The 17,712-nt window shown below is 46.3% G+C and overlaps 1 protein-coding gene across 1 annotated transcript in view; it reads left to right on the top strand.

Annotated features, from left to right (window-relative positions):
* The window catches only part of PIK3AP1 (phosphoinositide-3-kinase adaptor protein 1), a 197,880-nt gene extending 180,418 nt beyond the window's left edge, over positions 1–17,462 (top strand). The window contains exons 16-17 of the mRNA XM_038743874.1: positions 1,474–1,592; positions 16,528–17,462. Coding sequence (XP_038599802.1) covers positions 1,474–1,592; positions 16,528–16,585 — 177 coding nt within the window. The 3' untranslated portion in view covers positions 16,586–17,462. The remainder of the gene's footprint in view (positions 1–1,473; positions 1,593–16,527) is intronic.
* Positions 17,463–17,712: the final 250 nt, after the last annotated feature.

Genomic DNA, 17,712 nt, shown 5'->3' with positions numbered 1-17,712 from the left:
CCAGTACTTATGTACATATCTGTAATTTTATTTATTTGGATTGATGGCTGTCTCCCCACCTCTAGACTGTGGGCAAGGACTGTCACTGTTTATTTTGTAGTGTACTTTCCCAAGCACTTAGTACAGCGCTCTGCGCTTAATAAATACAATTGAATGAATGAATGAATGAATGAGGGGATCCAGCTACTGAACATAAGACAGACCCCACTGGGTCAATCCAGTGGTCCACACAGCCTGGTGGACCGGGAGACATGGAGAGTTGCTTTCCCAAGCGCTTTGTACAGTGTTCTGCGCAGAGGAGCGCTCAACAAATATATGAGGCCTAGTGGAGCATGGCCCCGGGAGTCAGAAGGAGCTGGGTTGTAATCGGAGAAGCAGCGTGGCTCAGTGAAAAGAGCCCGGGCTCTGGAGTCAGAGGTCATGGGTTCAAATCCTGCTCCGCCACTTGTCAGCGGTGTGACTTTGGGCAAGTCACTTCTCTGGGCCTCAGTTCCCTCATCTGTCAAATGGGGATGAAGACTGTGAGCCCCCCGTGGGACAACCTGGTCACCTTGTAACCTCCCCAGCGCTTAGAACAGTGCTTTGCCCATAGTAAGCGCTTAATAAATGCCATTATTATTATTATTATGAATCCTAGCTCTGCCACTTATTTTTTTTAAGCTGTTTGTTGAGCGCTTACTGTGTGGTGTGCCAAGCACTGTTCTAAAGGCTGGGGTAAGATATAGTTGCTCAGACTCAGCTAACACTTCTCCTAATTTAATTTATTCTTATTGAGAAGCAATGTGGTTTAGTGGAACTTACACGGGCCTGAGTCAGGGGACCTGGGTTCTAATCTTTTTTTCTGCCTGCTGTGTGACTTTGGGCAATTCACTTAACCTCGCTGTGCCTCGGTTTCCTCATTCGTAAAATTGAGATATAATACCGTTCTCCCTCCCACCTTGACTCTGAGCCCCAAGTGGGACAGAGACTGTGTCCGAGCTGATTATCTACCTTAATGCTTAATGCAGGGCTCCGCCGCTTATCAGAGGCCGGGCTTGGGAATCAGAGGTCGTGGGTTCTAATCCCAGATCCGCCCCTTGTCAGCTGTGTGACTTTGGGCAAGTCACTTAACTTCTCTGTGCCTCAGCTACCTCATCTCTAAAATGGGGATTAAGACTGTGAGCCCCACATGGGACAACCTGATTACCTTGTATCTATTGCAGTGCTTAGAACGGTGCTTGGCACATCATCATCATCAATCGTATTTATTGAGCGCTTACTATGTGCAGAGCACTGTACTAAGCGCTTGGGAAGTACAAATTGGCAGCATATAGAGACAGTCCCTACCCATAGTAAGCACATAGTAAGCGCTTAACAAATACCATTATTATTATTATTATTATTATTATTATTATTATTATTATTATTATTATTATAGTAAGCAGGTATCAAATCCCACAGTTATTATCACGGTTGTTTTTGTACTTTTCGAAGGACAACGAAGTTCCGGAAGTCAACAGGAGTCGCAGCCCAGTATCCCAGCCCAGTGACAGATCATCCTTCTTGTCTCTCGAGAGGCCTCCGAGGATCCCTCCCCGAGCAGCTTCCAACAGGTAAACCGAGAACTCCAAGTTCCTCTCCCTCGCTCCGCATGCTGGGCCAGGAGGAGTGCCAAGCTGAATCCCTGTGGGATCCTTAGAATAGTGCTTCAGCGCTTAGAACAGTGCTTTGCACATAGTAAGCGCTTAATAAATGCCATTATTATTATTATTATTATTATTTTCCTTGTTATAATGACTGGACTTGCTTTTGCCAGTGAATCAGTCAATCAATTGTATTTATTGAGCGCTTACTGTGTGCAGAGCACTGTACTAAGCGCTTGGGAAGTACAAGTTGGCAGCATATAGAGACGGTCCCTACACAACAGTGGGCTCACGGTCGAGAAGAAACTAGACTGCCTCCCTTCTTCCCTCCCTAATAATAATGATGGCATTTATTAAGTGCCTACTATGTGCAATACACTGTTCTAAGCCCTGGGGAGATTACAAGGTGATCAGGCGGTCCCACGGGGGGGCTCACAGTCTTCATCCCCATTTTACAGATGAGGGAACTGAGGCCCAGAGAAGTGAAGTGACTTGCCCAAAGTCACACAGCTGACAATTGAGGACAATTAGAGGAGCAGCGTGGCTCAGTGGAAAGAGCCCGGGCTTTGGTGTCAGAGGTCATGGATTCGAATCCCGACTCCCCCACATGTCTGCTGTGTGACCTTGGGCAAGTCACTTCTCTGAGCCTCAGTCACCTCATCTGTAAAATGGGGATTAAGACTGTGAGCCCCAAGTGGGACAACTTGATCACCTTGTAACCTCCCCAGCGCTTAGAACAGTGCTCTGCACATAGTAAGTGCTTAACAGATGCCATCATTATTATTATCATTATTAGTGCTCTGCACATGGAAAGTGCTCAATAAGTACGACTGATTGAATGATGGAGTCTCCACCAAGATCCAGAAGGATGTAGACAAACTTATTTTGCTAATAATCTTTCTGGATTATTTATAATTGCCATCAATCCCAATCCTTTGGGTCACCTCTCTACTTATTATTATTATTATTATTATTATTATTATTATTTTTCATTGGAGGAGCTGGGATTTGAACCCATGACCTCTGACTCCAAAGCCCAGGCTCTTTTCCACTGAGCCAAGCTGTCAGTCAATAGTATTTATTGAGCATTTACTGTGTGCAGAGCACTGTACTAAGCGCTTGGAGAGGACAATATAACAATAAACAGACACATTCCCTGCCCAAAACGAGCTGTCTAGAGGGGGAGACGAACATTAATTGAAATAAATAAATGACAGATATGGACAGAAGTGCTGTGGGGCTGGGAGGGGGAATGAATAAAGGAAGCAAGTCGGGGTGATACAGAAGGGAATGGGCAGAGAGGAAAGGAAGGCTTAGTCTGGGAAGGCCTCTTGGAGGAGATGCGCCTTCAATAATCAATCAATCGTATTTATGGAGCGCTTACTGTGTGCCAGGCACTGAACTAAGCGCTGGAGTGGATACAAGCAAATAGCATTGGACACAGTCCCTGTCCCACGTGGAGCTCACAGTCTCCAACCCCATTTTACAGATGAGGGAACTGAGGCACAGAGAAGTGAAGTGACGTCCCCAGGGTCACACAGCAGACAAGTGGCAGAGCCTGGATTAGAACCCACAATCTTTTGTCTCCCAGGCCCCTGCTCAATCAATCAATCAGTCAATCAATCGTATTTATTGAGCGCTTACTGTGTGCAGAGCACTGTACTAAGCGCTTGGGAAGTGCAAGTCGGCAGCAAGTTGGCAGTTGTTGCAGATCTGGGGATCAGCGCGCTGGGAGGAGCGGAGGGACCTGGGTTCCAATTCCGCCTCTTCCACTTACCTGCTGTGTGACCTTGGGCGAGTCTCTTAATTTCTCTGCCTCAGTTTCCTCCTCTGTAAAATGGGGATTCAATGTTCTTCCTCCTAATTATCTCATAGTAAATGCTTAACAGATACCATTATTAGAATTATTATTAAACCATTATTATTATTCATTTTCATGTAGAATTCTCCCTTGCACAGCCTAATCCCCTGCTATCAGTCTGCTGAATGCAGGCCTTGTGCTTTACGTGGATCGATATTCCTTAGACATTTACTACTATTTTGTTAATGATGTGCATATAGCTATAATTCTATTTATTCTGACGGCTTTGACACCCGTCTACATATTTTGTTTTGTTGTCTGTCTCCCCCTTCTCGGCTGTGAGCCCGTTGTTGGGTAGGGGCCGTCTCTATATGTTGCCAACTTGGACTTCCCAAGCGCTTAGTACAGTGCTCTGCACACAGTTAGCGCTCAATAAATATGATTGAGTGAATTCATTTGCTGGTTATAATCCACTTCTCTGCACACCTTAAGCGCTCAATAAATATGATTGAATGAGTTCATTTGCTGGTTATAATCCACTTTCCAGCATCCTCTCTTCCATGGGGCACTTTGTTTCTGAAACTGCCTTATCTCGTATCTACCCCAGCATTTAGTACTGTGTTTAATGATAGCATTTATTAAGCGCTTACTATGTGCAAAGCACTGTTCTAAGTGCTGGGGAGGTTACAAGGTGGTCAGGTTGTCCCACGGGGGGCTCTCAGTCTTCATCCCCATTTTACAGATGAGGGAACTGAGGCCCAGAGAAGTGAAGTGACTTGCCCAAAGTCACACAGCTGACAATTGGTGGAGCTGGGATTTGAACCCATGACCGCTGACTCCAAAGCCTGGGCTCTTTCCACTGAGCCACGCTGCTTCTAGGTGTTTGGCACCTAGTAAGCATTTAACAAATAGCACAATTATTACTATTATTATTATTATCATCATTACCATTAGAGAAGGAGCGTGGCTCAATGGAAAGAGCCTGGGCTTGGGAGTCAGAGGTCATGGGTTCAAATCCCGGCTCTGCCAATTGTCAGGTGTGTGACTTTGGGCAAGTCACTTCATTTCTCTGGGCCTCAGTTACCTCATCTGTAAAATGGGGATGAAGACTGTGAGCCCCACGTGGGACAACGTTGTATCTACCCCAGTGCTTAGAACAGTGCTTGGCACATGGCAAGCGCTTAACAAAGGCCATCCTTATTATCATTATTATTAGACCAGGCGCTAGACTAATTTACTATGTGCAAAGCATTAGAATAATAATAATAATAATAATGGCATTTATTAAGCGCTTACTATGTGCAAAGCATAATAATAATAATAATGGCATTTATTAAGCACTTACTACGTGCAAAGCACTGTTCTAAGCGCTGGGGTGGATACAAGGTGATCAGGTTGTCCCCCATGGGGCTCACAGTCTTCATCCCCATTTTACAGATGAGGGAACTGAGGCTCAGAGAAGTGAAGTGACTTGCACAAGGTCACACAGCTGACAATTGGCGGAGCCGGGATTTGAACCCGTGACCTCTGACTCCAAAGCCCGGGCTCTTTCCACTGAGCCACGCTGGTACTAATGGCTGCTTGTCAGCCAATCTCTGGCTTCAGCTTGAACCCCAGCACCAGGCCGGGTCCTGTCTTAAGCTGGTACCACTTCCAGTCCCACAGCCATGGGTCTGAGTCTACTCTGCTCCTGCAATTCTGGACCCTCAAAACATCATGTGAAGACCCCCATAAATCAATCAATCAATCAATCGTATTTATTGAGCGCTGACTGTGTGCAGAGCACTGTACTAAGCGCTTGGGAAGTACAAGTTGGCAACATATAGAGACAGTCCCTACCCAACAGTGGGCTCACAGTCTAAAATGCCATAATGCCATCTGGAGACGCACTCGCCCCCCGCTTCTCTCTGTGCTCTAGAGTGGAAGCTTGTCATGGGCAGGAAATGTGTCTGAATAATAATAATAATAATAATAATAATAATAATAATAATGATAATGGCACTTAAGCACTTACTATGTACCAAGTGTTGTTCTAAACATTGGGATAGATACAAGTTAGGTTGGGCACAGTCCCTGTCCCACGTGGGGCTCACACTCTTACCCCCATTATACAAATGAGGGAATTGAGGCCCAGAGAAGTGAAGTGACTTGCCCAAGGTCACAGAGCAGACAAGTGGCGGAGCCGGGATTCATTCATTCATTCGTATTTATTGAGCGCTTACTGTGTGCAGAGCACTGCTTGGGAAGTACAAGTTGGCAACATAAATTGGGATTAAAACCCAGGTCCTTCTGACTTCAGGCCCATGCTCTATCCACTGGGCCACACTGCTTAGAAGCAGCGTGGCTCAGTGGAAAGAGCCCGGGCTTTGGAGTCAGGGGTCATGGGTTCGAATCCCGGCTCCGCCACTTAGCTGTGTGACTTTGGGCAAGTCACTTCATTTCTCTGTGCCTCAGTTCCCTCATCTGTCAAATGGGGATGAAGACTGTGAGCCCCCCGTGGGACAACCTGATCTCCTTGTAACCTCCCCAGCGCTTAGAACAGTGCTTTGCACATAGTAAGCACTTAATAAATGCCATTAATATTGTTATTATTATTGTTGTGTTGGAATCTCCCAAGCACTTAGTACAGTGCTCTGCACACAGTAAGTACTCAGTAAGTAGGATTGACTTCCTGGCTGGTGTCCCAGAGTGGAGAGTGGAATGATCATATCTATTCTATTTATTTTATTTTGTTAGTACGTTTGGTTTTGTTATGTCTCCCCCTTTTAGACTGTGAGCCCACTGTTGGTTAGGAATTGTCTCTATATGTTGCCAACTTGTACTTCCCAAGCGCTTAGTACAGTGCTCTGCACACAGTAAGCGCTCAATAAATACGATTGATTGATTGATCGATAGCCCCAGGAGCTGTTCTGGAAGGGCGGGCAAGGCTGCATTGTGGTCTCATTCATTCTTTCGTTCATTCAATCGTATTTATTGATTGCTTACTTACTTACAGAGCACTGTACTAAGCGCTTGGGAAGTACAAGTTGGCCACATATAGAGACAGTCCCTACTCAACAACAGGCTTACGGTCTGGAAGGGGGATTCCAGTAAAGTTCGGGATATTCCTGGCTCTTGCGATTTTTTTCATAAGGTTGTTTCAAAAGCTGAGACTGAGCCCCTTCCTTCCTCTCCCCCTCGTCCCCCTCTCCACCCCCCTCATCTTACCTCCTTCCCTTCCCCACAGCACCTGTATATTTGTATATATGTTTGTACATATTTATTACTCTATTTATTTATTTATTTTACTTGTACATATCTATTCTATTTATTTTATTTTGTTAGTATGTTTGGTTTTGTTCTCTGTCTCCCCCTTTTAGACTGTGAGCCCACTGTTGGGTAGGGACCGCCTCTATATGTTGCCAACTTGTACTTCCCAAGCGCTTAGTACAGTGCTCTGCACGCAGTAAGCGCTCAATAAATACGATTGGTGGATGGATTCAGACAACGAAAAAACCCCATGTAGACAGGTGTCAAGTTGTGAGAACCCGTACTTGTGGTCCCACTCCCCAGGGGCTCGGGGGTCCTCGCCTTTGGCCGTCTCGCCTTTGGTCTCGCCTTTGGCCTTTGGCCTTGGGCGGCAATCTCCCCACCCCCCCAAGCCCTCCACCCCATCCATCCAGCGCTTAGAACAGTGTTTTGCACATAGTAAGCGCTTAACAAATCCCATCATTATTATTATTATTATTGTTATCCACGAGCCTCCCACCCCATTCTTCCCTGGGTCAACGCGGCACTGACAGAAATGTCGCCTTATAGATAGAGCGATAGGTGGGGAGTGGGACTCTGAGCTCCCACTCCTGCCCTCTTTCTCCCCCGAGATAATAATAGTAATAATGATGATGACATTTATTAAGCACTTACTACGTGCAAAGCACTGTTCTAAGCGCTGGGGTGGATACAAGGTGATCAGGTTGTCCCCCATGGGGCTCACAGTCTTCATCCCCATTTTACAGATGAGGGAACTGAGGCTCAGAGAAGTGAAGTGACTTGCACAAGGTCACACAGCTGACAATTGGCGGAGCCGGGATTTGAATCCAAGACCTCTGACTCCAAAGCCCGGGCTCTCTCCACTGAGGCATGCTGCTCCTCCAAGATCAATCTTATTACAGTGCTAAGCGCTTAGTACAGTGCTCTGCATACAGTAAGCGCTCCATAAATAAGACTGAATGAATGAATAAATCCCACCTCGGCCACTTGTCTGCTGTGTAACCTTGGGCAAGTCACTTCACTTCTCTGGGCCTCAATTACTTCATTTGTCAAATGGCAGTTGAGACTGTGAGCCCCGCATGGGATTGGAACTCTATCCAACTCAATTTGCTTGTATCCACCCCAGCACTTAGTACAGTGCCTGGCATTCATTCATTCTATCATATTTATTGAGCGCTTACTGTGTGCAGAGCACTGGACTAAGCGCTTATAATAATAATAATGGTATTTGTTAAGCGCTTACTATGTACATATTTACAGAGAAGCAGCGTGGCTCAGTGGAAAGAGCACCGGCTTTGGAGTCAGAGGTCATGGGTTCAAATCCCGGCTCTGCCAATTGTCAGCTGTGTGACTCTGGGCAAGTCACTTCACTTCTCTGTGGCTCAGTTACCTTATCTGGAAAATGGGGATGAAGACTGTGAGCCCCCCGTGGGACAACCTGATCACTTTGTAACCTCCCCAGTGCTTAGAACAGTGCTTTGCACATAGTAAGTGCTTAATAAATGCCATTATTATTACTATTCTATTTATTTTGTTAATGACATGCATTTAGCTTTAATTCCATTTGTTCTGACGACTTGACACCTGTCCACATGTTTTGTTTTGTTGTTTGTCTCCCCCTTCTAGACTGTGAGCCCGTTGTTGGGTAAGGACCATCTCTATATGTTGCCGACTTGTACTTCCCAAGCGCTTAGTACAGGGCTCTGCACACAGTAAGCGCTCAATAAATACGATTGAATGAATGAATGAATGAATGAATGCAAAACACTGTTCTAAGTGCTGGGGGGGATACAAGCTGATCAGGTTATCCTACGTGAGGCTCACAGTCTTCATCCCCATTTTACAGATGAGGTAACTGAGGTCCAGAGAAGTGAAGTGACTTGCCCAAAGTCACCCGGCTGACAATTGGCAGAGCTGGGATTTGAACCCATGACCTTTGACTACCAAGCCCAGGCTCTTTCCATTAAGCCACGCTGCCTCTACACTGCTTCTGGCACATAGTGAGTGCTTAACAAATGCCCTCAGCATTATTCATTCATTCATTCAATCGTATTTATTGAGCACTTACTGTGTGCAGAGCACTGGACTAAGCGCTTGGGAAGTACAAGTTGGCAACATATAAAGACGGTCCCTACCAAACAGTGGGCTCACAGTCTAGAAGCCTTCCCATACTGAGCCCCCTCCTTCCTCTCCCCCTCGTCCCCCTCTCCATCCCCACTGTCTTACCTCCTTCCCTTCCCCACAGCACCTGTATATATGGATATATGTTTGTACATATTTATTACTCTATTTATTTTACTTGTACAAATCTATTCTATTTATTTTATTTTGTTAATATGTTTTGTTTTGTTGTCTGCCTCCCCCTTCTAGACTGTGAGCCCACTGTTGGGTAGGGACCGTCTCTATATGTTGCCAACTTGTACTTCCCAAGCCCTTAGTACAGTGCTCTGCACACAGTAAGTGCTCAATAAATACAATTGATTGATTGATTGATTGATAGAAAGGTGGGCTCACAGTCCACCTTATTATTATGATTATAAATGCTCATAAAAGCGAGGACTGCTGAGCCCCGTAGACCAGGAGGTGTGGAAATGCCCCCTCTCTTACAGTTATCTCCGGCTCTAGGGCTGGAGGAGAGCAGCAAGACCTAGTGGAAAGAGCCCAGGCCCAGGAATCAGAGGGCCTGGGTTCATTCATTCATTCAATCGTATTTATTGAGCGCTTACTGCGTGCAGAGCACTGCACTAAGCGCTTGGGAAGTACAAGTTGGCAACATATAGAGAAGGTCCCCACCCAACAACGGGCTCGGAGTCTACAAGGGGGAGACAGACAGCAAAACCCAACCTGTGGACAGGTGTCAAGTCGTCAGAATAAATAGAAATAAAGCTACAGGTACTAAGCAGTCGAGTGACTCTCGCCTAGTGCGGGAGATAATAGTAATTATAACAGCAATAATAATAATTGTGGCATTTGTTAAGCCCTTACTGTCACTCATTCATTCAATCGTATTTATTGAGTGCCTACTGTGTGCAGAGCACTGTACTAAGCACTTGGGACGTACAAGTTGGCAACATATTCATTCATTCATTCATTCAATCATATTTATTGAGCGCTTACTGTGTGCAGAGCACTGCAGTAAGCGCTTGGGGAGTACAAGTTGGCAACACACAGAGATGGCCCTGCTCCACCGTGTGCCTACTGGGTGAACTTGGACAAGGCACTTAACAACTCTGTGCCTCAGTTACTTAATGATGGCATTTTTCTTAAGCGCTTACTATGTGCAAAGCACCGTTCTAAGCACTGGGGAGGTTACAAGGTGATCAGGTTGTCCCACGGGGGGCTCACAGTTTTAATCCCCATTTTACAGTTGAGGTAACTGAGGCACAGAGAAGGTACGTGACATGCCCAAAGTCACACAGCTGACAAGTGGCGGAGCCAGGATTTGAACCCATGACTTCTGACTCCAAAATCCGTGCTCTTTCCACTGAGCCACGCTGCTTCTCCCAAGCATCTGTAAATCTTAAATCTGTAAATCTTTACTTCATCTGTAAAATGGGGATTCAATACTAATTCTCCCTCCTAGTTAGACTGTGAGCCCTTTGTGGGACAGGGATGGTGCCTTGATTAATCTGACTTGATTATCTTCTATCTTCCCCGGGGTTTAGAACAGTGCTTCACACATAGTAAGAGCTTAATACATGCTACAGTTATTATTATTATTATTCTAAAGACTCAACTTCTAAAAGGCCACTAACTTTCCTCTCCCACCCTCTAACTTACAAAATAATTAGATAACTATACGTATGGATTTTAAATTATTTTTATTGGTATAATTCTTAAATTGGGGGGCTATTTGATTTTTTAAAAAAGTGCTTTGATTACTTTTGATTATTAAATCAAATTGGATTTGTCTTAATCTAATCCGATTTAATTTAATCATAGAAATCGCACTGCCTAATGGAAAGAACATGGGCCCAGGAGTCTGGAGACCTGGGTTCTAATTCTGGTTCTGCCTTGGGCCTGCTGTGTGACTTTGAGCTAGTCAATCAGTTAATGAATGAGTCGTGTTTATTGCGCATTTACTGAGTGTAGAGGACCGTACTAAATGCTAGGAAGATTACAGTATAACAGAGTCAGTAGATACCTTCCCTGCCCACAACGAGCTTACAGTCTAGAGGGGGATATAGACATTATTATGGATAAATAAATTACAGATATGTACATAAGTGCTGTGGGGCAGAGGGAGGAGTGAATAAGGGGTCAAATCCAAGTGCAACGGTGATGCCGAAGGCTTGGAACAAGAAGAAATGAGGGTGTATTCAGGGAAGGCCTTTGGAGGACATGTTCTTTTAATAAGGCTTTGAAGCTGGAGATAGGGATCATCTGTCGGATATGAAGTGGGAGGGCATTCCAGGCCAGAGACGGGACATGGGTGAATGGTCTTTCATTCATTCAATCGTATTTATTGAGCGCTTACTGTGTGCAGAGCACTGGACTAAGCACTTGGGAAGTACAGGTTGGCAACATATACAGACGGTACCTACCCAACAACGGGCTCACAGTCTAGAAGGGGAAGATGGACAACGAAACAAAACATGTGGACAGGTGTCAAGTCATCTGAATAAATAGAAGTAAAGCTAGATGCACATCATTAACAACATAAATAGAATAGTAAATATGTACAAGTAAAAAAAAATAGAGTAATAAATCTGTACAAACATACAGAAGCCAGTCTGGCATCCGTCCCCTACATTCCACGGAAACTGCGCTCTCAAAGGTCACCAATGACCTCCTGCTTGCCAAATCCAACGGCTCCTACTCTGTCCTAATCCTCCTCGACCTCTCAGCTGCCTTTGACACTGTGGACCACCCCCTTCTCCTCAACACGCTATCTGACCTTGGCTTCACAGACTCCGTCCTCTCCTGGTTCTCCTCTTACCTCTTCGGTCGTTCTTTCTCAGTCTCTTTTGCAGGCTCCTCCTCCCCCTCCCATCCTCTTACTGTGGGGGTTCCCCAAGGTTCAGTGCTTGGTCCCCTTCTGTTCTCGATCCACACGCACTCCCTTGGTGACCTCATTCGCTCCCACGGCTTCAACTATCATCTCTACGCTGATGACATCCAGATCTACATCTCTTCCCCTGCTCTCTCCCCCTCTCTCCAGGCTCGCATCTCCTCCTGCCTTCAGGACATCTCCATCTGGATGTCCGCCCGCCACCTAAAGCTCAACATGTCGAAGACTGAACTCCTTGTCTTCCCTCCCAAACCTTGCCCTCTCCCTGACTTTCCCATCTCTGTTGACGGCACTACCATCCTTCCCGTGTCACAAGCCCACAACCTTGGTGTCATCCTCGACTCTGCTCTCACATTCACCCCTCACATCCAAGCCGTCACCAAAACCTGCCGGTCTCAGCTCCGCAACATTGCCAAGATCCGCCCTTTCCTCTCCATCCCAACCGCTACCCTGCTCATTCAAGCTCTCATCCTATCCCGTCTGGACTACTGCATCAGCCTTCTCTCTGATCTCCCATCCTCGTGTCTCTCTCTACTTCAATCCATACTTTATGCTGCTGCCCGGATTATCTTTGTCCAGAAACGCTCTGGGCATATCACTCCCCTCCTCAAAAATCTCCAGTGGCTACCAATCAATCTGCACATCAGGCAGAAACTTCTCACCCTGGGCTTCAAGGCTGTCCATCACCTCGCCCCCTCCTACCTCACCTCCCTTCTCTCCTTCTCCAGCCCAGCCCGCACCCTCCACTCCTCCGCCGCTAATCTCCTCACCGTACCTCGCTCTTGCCTGTCCCGCCATCGACCCCAGGCCCACATCCTCCCCCGGGCCTGGAATGCCCTCCCTCTGCCCATCCGCCAAGCTAGCTCTCTTCCTCCCTTCAAGGCCCTACTGAGAGCTCACCTCCTCCAGGAGGCCTTCCCAGACTGAGCCCCTTCCTTCCTCTCCCCCTCGTCCCCCTCTCCATCCCCCCCATCTTACCTCCTTCCCTTCCCCACAGCACCTGTATATATGTATATATGTTTGTACATATTTATTACTCTATTTATTTATTTATTTTATTTGTACATATCTATTCTATTTATTTTATTTTGTTAGTATGTTTGGTTTTGTTCTCTGTCTCCCCCTTTTAGACTGTGAGCTGTGAGCCCACTGTTGGGTAGGGACTGTCTCTATATGTTGCCAATTTGTACTTCCGAAGCGCTTAGTACAGTGCTCTGCACATATTAAGTGCTCAATAAATACGATTGATGATGATGATATATACAGGTGCTGTGGGGAGGGGAAGGAGGGAGGGCGGGGTGATGGCGAGGCGGAGAGGGAAAAGGGGGCTCAGTCTGGGAAGGCTTCCTGGAGGAGGTGAGCTCTCAGGAGGGCTCTGAAGGGAGGAAGAGAGCTCGGGAGGAGATAAATGAGATCAAGGTGCAGTTCCTAGTTTGGCATTAGAGGAGCAAAGTTTGCAGGCTGGCTCGTAGTAGGAAATTAGGGAGGTAAGGTAGATGAGGCCAAGACGATTGAGTGCTTTAAAGCCCATGGTAAGGAGTTTCTGTTTGATATGGACAAATAACAATAATAATAATAATCATGGCATTTATTAAGCGCTGACTATGTGCACAGCACTGTTCTAAGCGCTGGGGAGGTTACAAGTTGGCCAGGTTGTCCCGCAGGGGGCTCACAGTCTTAATCCCCACTTTTTACAGATGTGGTAACTGAGGCCCAGAGAAACGAAGTGACTTGCCCAAAGTCACACAGCTGACAACTGGCAGGGCCGGGATTTGAATATTTCCTATTCTGTTTATTTTGTTTTGTTAAAATGTTTTGTTTTGTTGTCTGTCTCCCCTTTCTGGACTGTGAGCCCGCTGTTGGGTAGGGACCGTCTCTATCTGTTGCCAACTTGTACTTCCCAAGCGCTTAGTACAGTGCTCTGCACACAGTAAGCGCTCAACAAATACGATTGAATGAATGAATGAATGAATGGAGGTTCTTGAGGAGTGGGGAAATGTGGACTGAATGGTTTTCTAGAAAACTGACCCAGACAACAGAGTGAAGTGTGGTCTGGAATGGGGAGAGACAGGAGGCAGGGGGATCAGCAAGGAGACTAATAATAATAATAATAATAACAATAATATAATGATGATGATGGTATTTGTTAAGCACTTACTATGTACCAAGCACTGTGCTAAGTGCTGGTGTGGATGCAAGATTATCAGGTTGTCCCACGTGGGGTTCGCAGTCTTAATCCCCATTTTACAGATGAGATAACTGAGGCGCAGAAAAGTTAAGTGACTTGCCCAAAGTCACACAGCTGAGCCGGGATTAGAACCCCTGGCCTCCGAGCCCAGGCTCTTTCCACTGAGCCACGCTCTTCTCTAAGGTGGAAAAGGATGAGTGCTTGTATTAACATGGTAGTGGTTAGGACAGAAAAGAAAAGGTGGATTTTAGTGATGTTGTGAAGGTTGAACTAACAGGATTTGGTGATGGATTGAATCAGTATGTTGAATGGGAGAGGTGAGTCAAGGATAATGCCAAGATTACTGGCTTGTAGGACAGGGAGGATGGTGGTACTGTCTACAGTCACAGAAAAGTCACGGGGAGGACAGGGTTTGGGTGGAAAGATTAGGAGGTCTGTTTCGGACATGTTATATTTGAGGTGTCGGTGGGAGATGTCCTGAAGGGAGGAGGAAATGTGAGCCCACAGAGAAGGAGAGAAGCCAGGGTCTAAGGTGAATCAATCAATCAATCAATTCTATTTATTGAGCGCTTACTGTGTGCAGAGCACTGTACTAAGCACTTGGGAAGTACAAGTTGGCAACATATAGAGACAGTCATCATCATCATCATCATCATTAATCGTATTTATTGAGCGCTGTGTGCAGAGCACTGTACTAAGCGCTTGGGAAGTACAAGTTGGCAACATATAGAGACAGTCCCTACCCAACAGCGGGCTCACAGTCTAAAAGGCGGGCTCACAGTCTAACAGTGAATATTTGGGAATCACCTGCATAGACATAGTAGTTGAAGCCACTGGAATGAATGAATTCTCCAAGGGATGGGTGTAGATGGAGAATAGTGTGACTTTGGGCAAGTCACTTCACTTCTCTGGGCCTCAGTTCCCCCATCTGGAAAATGGGGATTAAGTCTGTGAGCCCCACGTGAGACAACTTGATTACCTCGTATCTACCCCGGCGCTTAGAACAGTGCTTTGCACATAGTAAGCGCTTAATAAATGCCGTCATCATCATCATCATCATCATCAACCAATCAATCAATCAATCAATCGTATTTATTGAGCGCTTACTATGTGCAGAGCACTGTACTAAGCGCTTGGGAAGTACAAATTGGCAACATCTAGAGACAGTCCCTACCCAACAGTGGGCTCACAGTCTAAAAGGGGGAGACAGAGAACAAAACCAAACATACTAACAAAATAAAATAAATAGGATAGATATGTACAAGTAAAATAAATAAATAAATAAATAGAGTAATAAATACGTACAAATATATATATACAAATATACAGGTGCTGTGGGGAAGGGAAGGAGGTAAGATGGGGGGGATGGAGAGGGAGACGAGGGGGAGAGGAAGGAAGGGGCTCAGTCTGGGAAGGCCTCCTGGAGGAGGTGAGCTCTCAGCAGGGCCTTGAAGGAAGAGAGCTAGAATCAATAGAAGGGAACTTAGAACTGAGCCTTGAGCCTGCAGTTAGAGGGTGGGAGGCAGAGGAGGAGTCCACTAAAGGGACTGAGGAGTCGTCAGAGAGACTGGAGAACCAGGAGAGGACAGTGTCAGCGGAGCCAAGGTTGGATAACGTTTCGAGGAGAAGGGGGTGGTCCACAGTGTCGAAGGCAGCTGAGAGGTCGAGGAGGATTAGGATCGAGTAAGAGCCGTTGGATTTGGCAAGCAGGAGGTCATTGGTGACCTTTGAGAGGGCAGTTTCTGTGGAGTGAATGGGGCAGAAGCCGGATTGGAGAGGGGTCAAGGAGAGAACTGGAGGAGAGGAAGCGGAGACGGCAGATGTGGACAACTCACTCAAGGAGTTTGGAGAGGAATGGTGGGAAGGAGATCTGTCACTTCACGTCTTGTGGCTTAGTGGAAAGAGCACAGCCTTGGGAGTCAGAGGGCGTGGGTTCTAATTCCGGCTCCGCCACTTGTCAGCTGTGTGATTTTGGGCAAGTCACTTCACTTCTCTGTGCCTCAGTTACCTCATTTATAATATGGGGATTAAGACTGTGAGCCTCACGTGGGACAACCTGATCACCTTGTAACCTCCCCAGCACTTAGAACAGTGCTTTGCGCATAATAAGCACTGAATAAATGCAATCAATATTATTATCATTATTCTCTGGGCCTCAGTTACCTCATCTGTAAAATCATCATCATCATCAATCGTATTTATTGAGCGCTTACTATGTGCAGAGCACTGTACTAAGCGCTTGGGAAGTACAAATTGGCAACATATAGAGACAGTCCCTACCCAACAGTGGGCTCACAGTCTAGAAGGGAGACGGGATTAAGACTGTGAGTCCCACGTGGGGCAACCTAATTACCTTGTTTCTACCTCAGCACTTAGAACAGTGCTTGGCACCATAGTAAGTGCTTAACAAATACCATCATAATGATTGTTATTATTTCTGTCCCTCAGTTTCTTCATCTGTAAAATGGAGGTTAAATACCTGTTTTCCCTCCCTCTTAGACTGTGGAGCCCCATGTCGGACAGGGACTGCTTCAGCTCTGATTGTATTTAATCTATCCCAGTCCTTAGAACGTCGTACTTGGTATTTAACAAATGCCACAGTTATTGTTATTTTTATTCTTACAGTCACAAAATGCTTATTCTATTTTCACTGCAGGCCACCATCAAGGGATAGCTTTCTCCCTCCTCCTCCTATTCCACCAAGAGGTCGCTGATCCTTTCAAGATCTTCCTACGGTGGGACACTGGAACACTGCTTATTAAAAACTGGTCTCCGCTTAGAGGAGAAAAGCCGGTGGTTTTTCAGTACTTCGTGGATATAGTCGTGTTGACTTTCCTGAGATCTCCCAGATTTGGACTGATTTTATCTGCTGATACTAACATACTGCTGTGAGAACTGGCGTTCCTCAGCCACGAAGAACTGAGGAACCAACAATTTCCCCCATCACCGGCAAACCTGACGGGGATAAATATTTTTGTTTGATCAAAGCCGGAAGATCGGCCTTGTTCTGAGGGTGCGGAAAAGGAAGAGGATTTTTTTTTTCAGAAGTGTACTTTATAAAATAGTTTTCCTGAAATGTCTTTACCATATCACCTCAGGATTCTCATAGCCATGGGATCAACCTCAGGCCACGTGGGGCTTATTGTTGGCCAGGGGGATGATTTGTGTGGATTCCTTACAGCAGGGCATGAAGGAGATCGTTGGTGATCTTTGAGAGCGCAGGATCTTTGGAGCGAAGGGGGCAGAAGCGGGATTGGAGAGGGGGGTCAAGGAGAGAATTGAAGTCTTCCACTTTCAAGGAGAGGAAGTGGAGAGAGTAGGTTTGAGTCCATCAGAGCTTAATCACAGTAGAAGGAGCCGTGAGCCTGGGGAAGTGGAGGGGAGGTTGCAATAAGCACCCTTATTTGCGGGGCTTTTGGGTGATCCGACCTTGCATGAAGGAGGCCCTTCCACTTGACCTTCCACTTGGTGAGGTCATTATGTGGGTGGAGAAAGAGAAACCCTGGGAACTCACGGGAGAGGGAGGTCATGGGTTCTAATCCCGGCTCCGCCGCTTGTCAGCTGTGTGACTTTGGGCAAGTCACTTCACTTCTCTGGGCCTCAGTGACCTCATCTGTAAAATGGGGATGAAGACTGTGAGCCCCACGTGGGACAACCTGATCGTCTTGTATCCCCCCCAGTGCCTAGAACAGTGCTTCGCACATAGTGAGTGCTTAACAAATGCCATCATTATTATTACGAAGCAGCATGGCTCAGTGGAAAGAGCACGGGCTTGGGAGCCAGAGATTGTGGGTTCAAATCCCGGCTCTGCCGTTTGTCAGCTGTATGACTTTGGGCAAGT

This window comes from Tachyglossus aculeatus, chromosome 3 (assembly GCF_015852505.1).
Source record: "Tachyglossus aculeatus isolate mTacAcu1 chromosome 3, mTacAcu1.pri, whole genome shotgun sequence".
In the NCBI taxonomy this organism is placed as follows: domain Eukaryota; kingdom Metazoa; phylum Chordata; class Mammalia; order Monotremata; family Tachyglossidae; genus Tachyglossus; species Tachyglossus aculeatus.
This window is presented reverse-complemented; position numbering and strand designations above follow the sequence as displayed.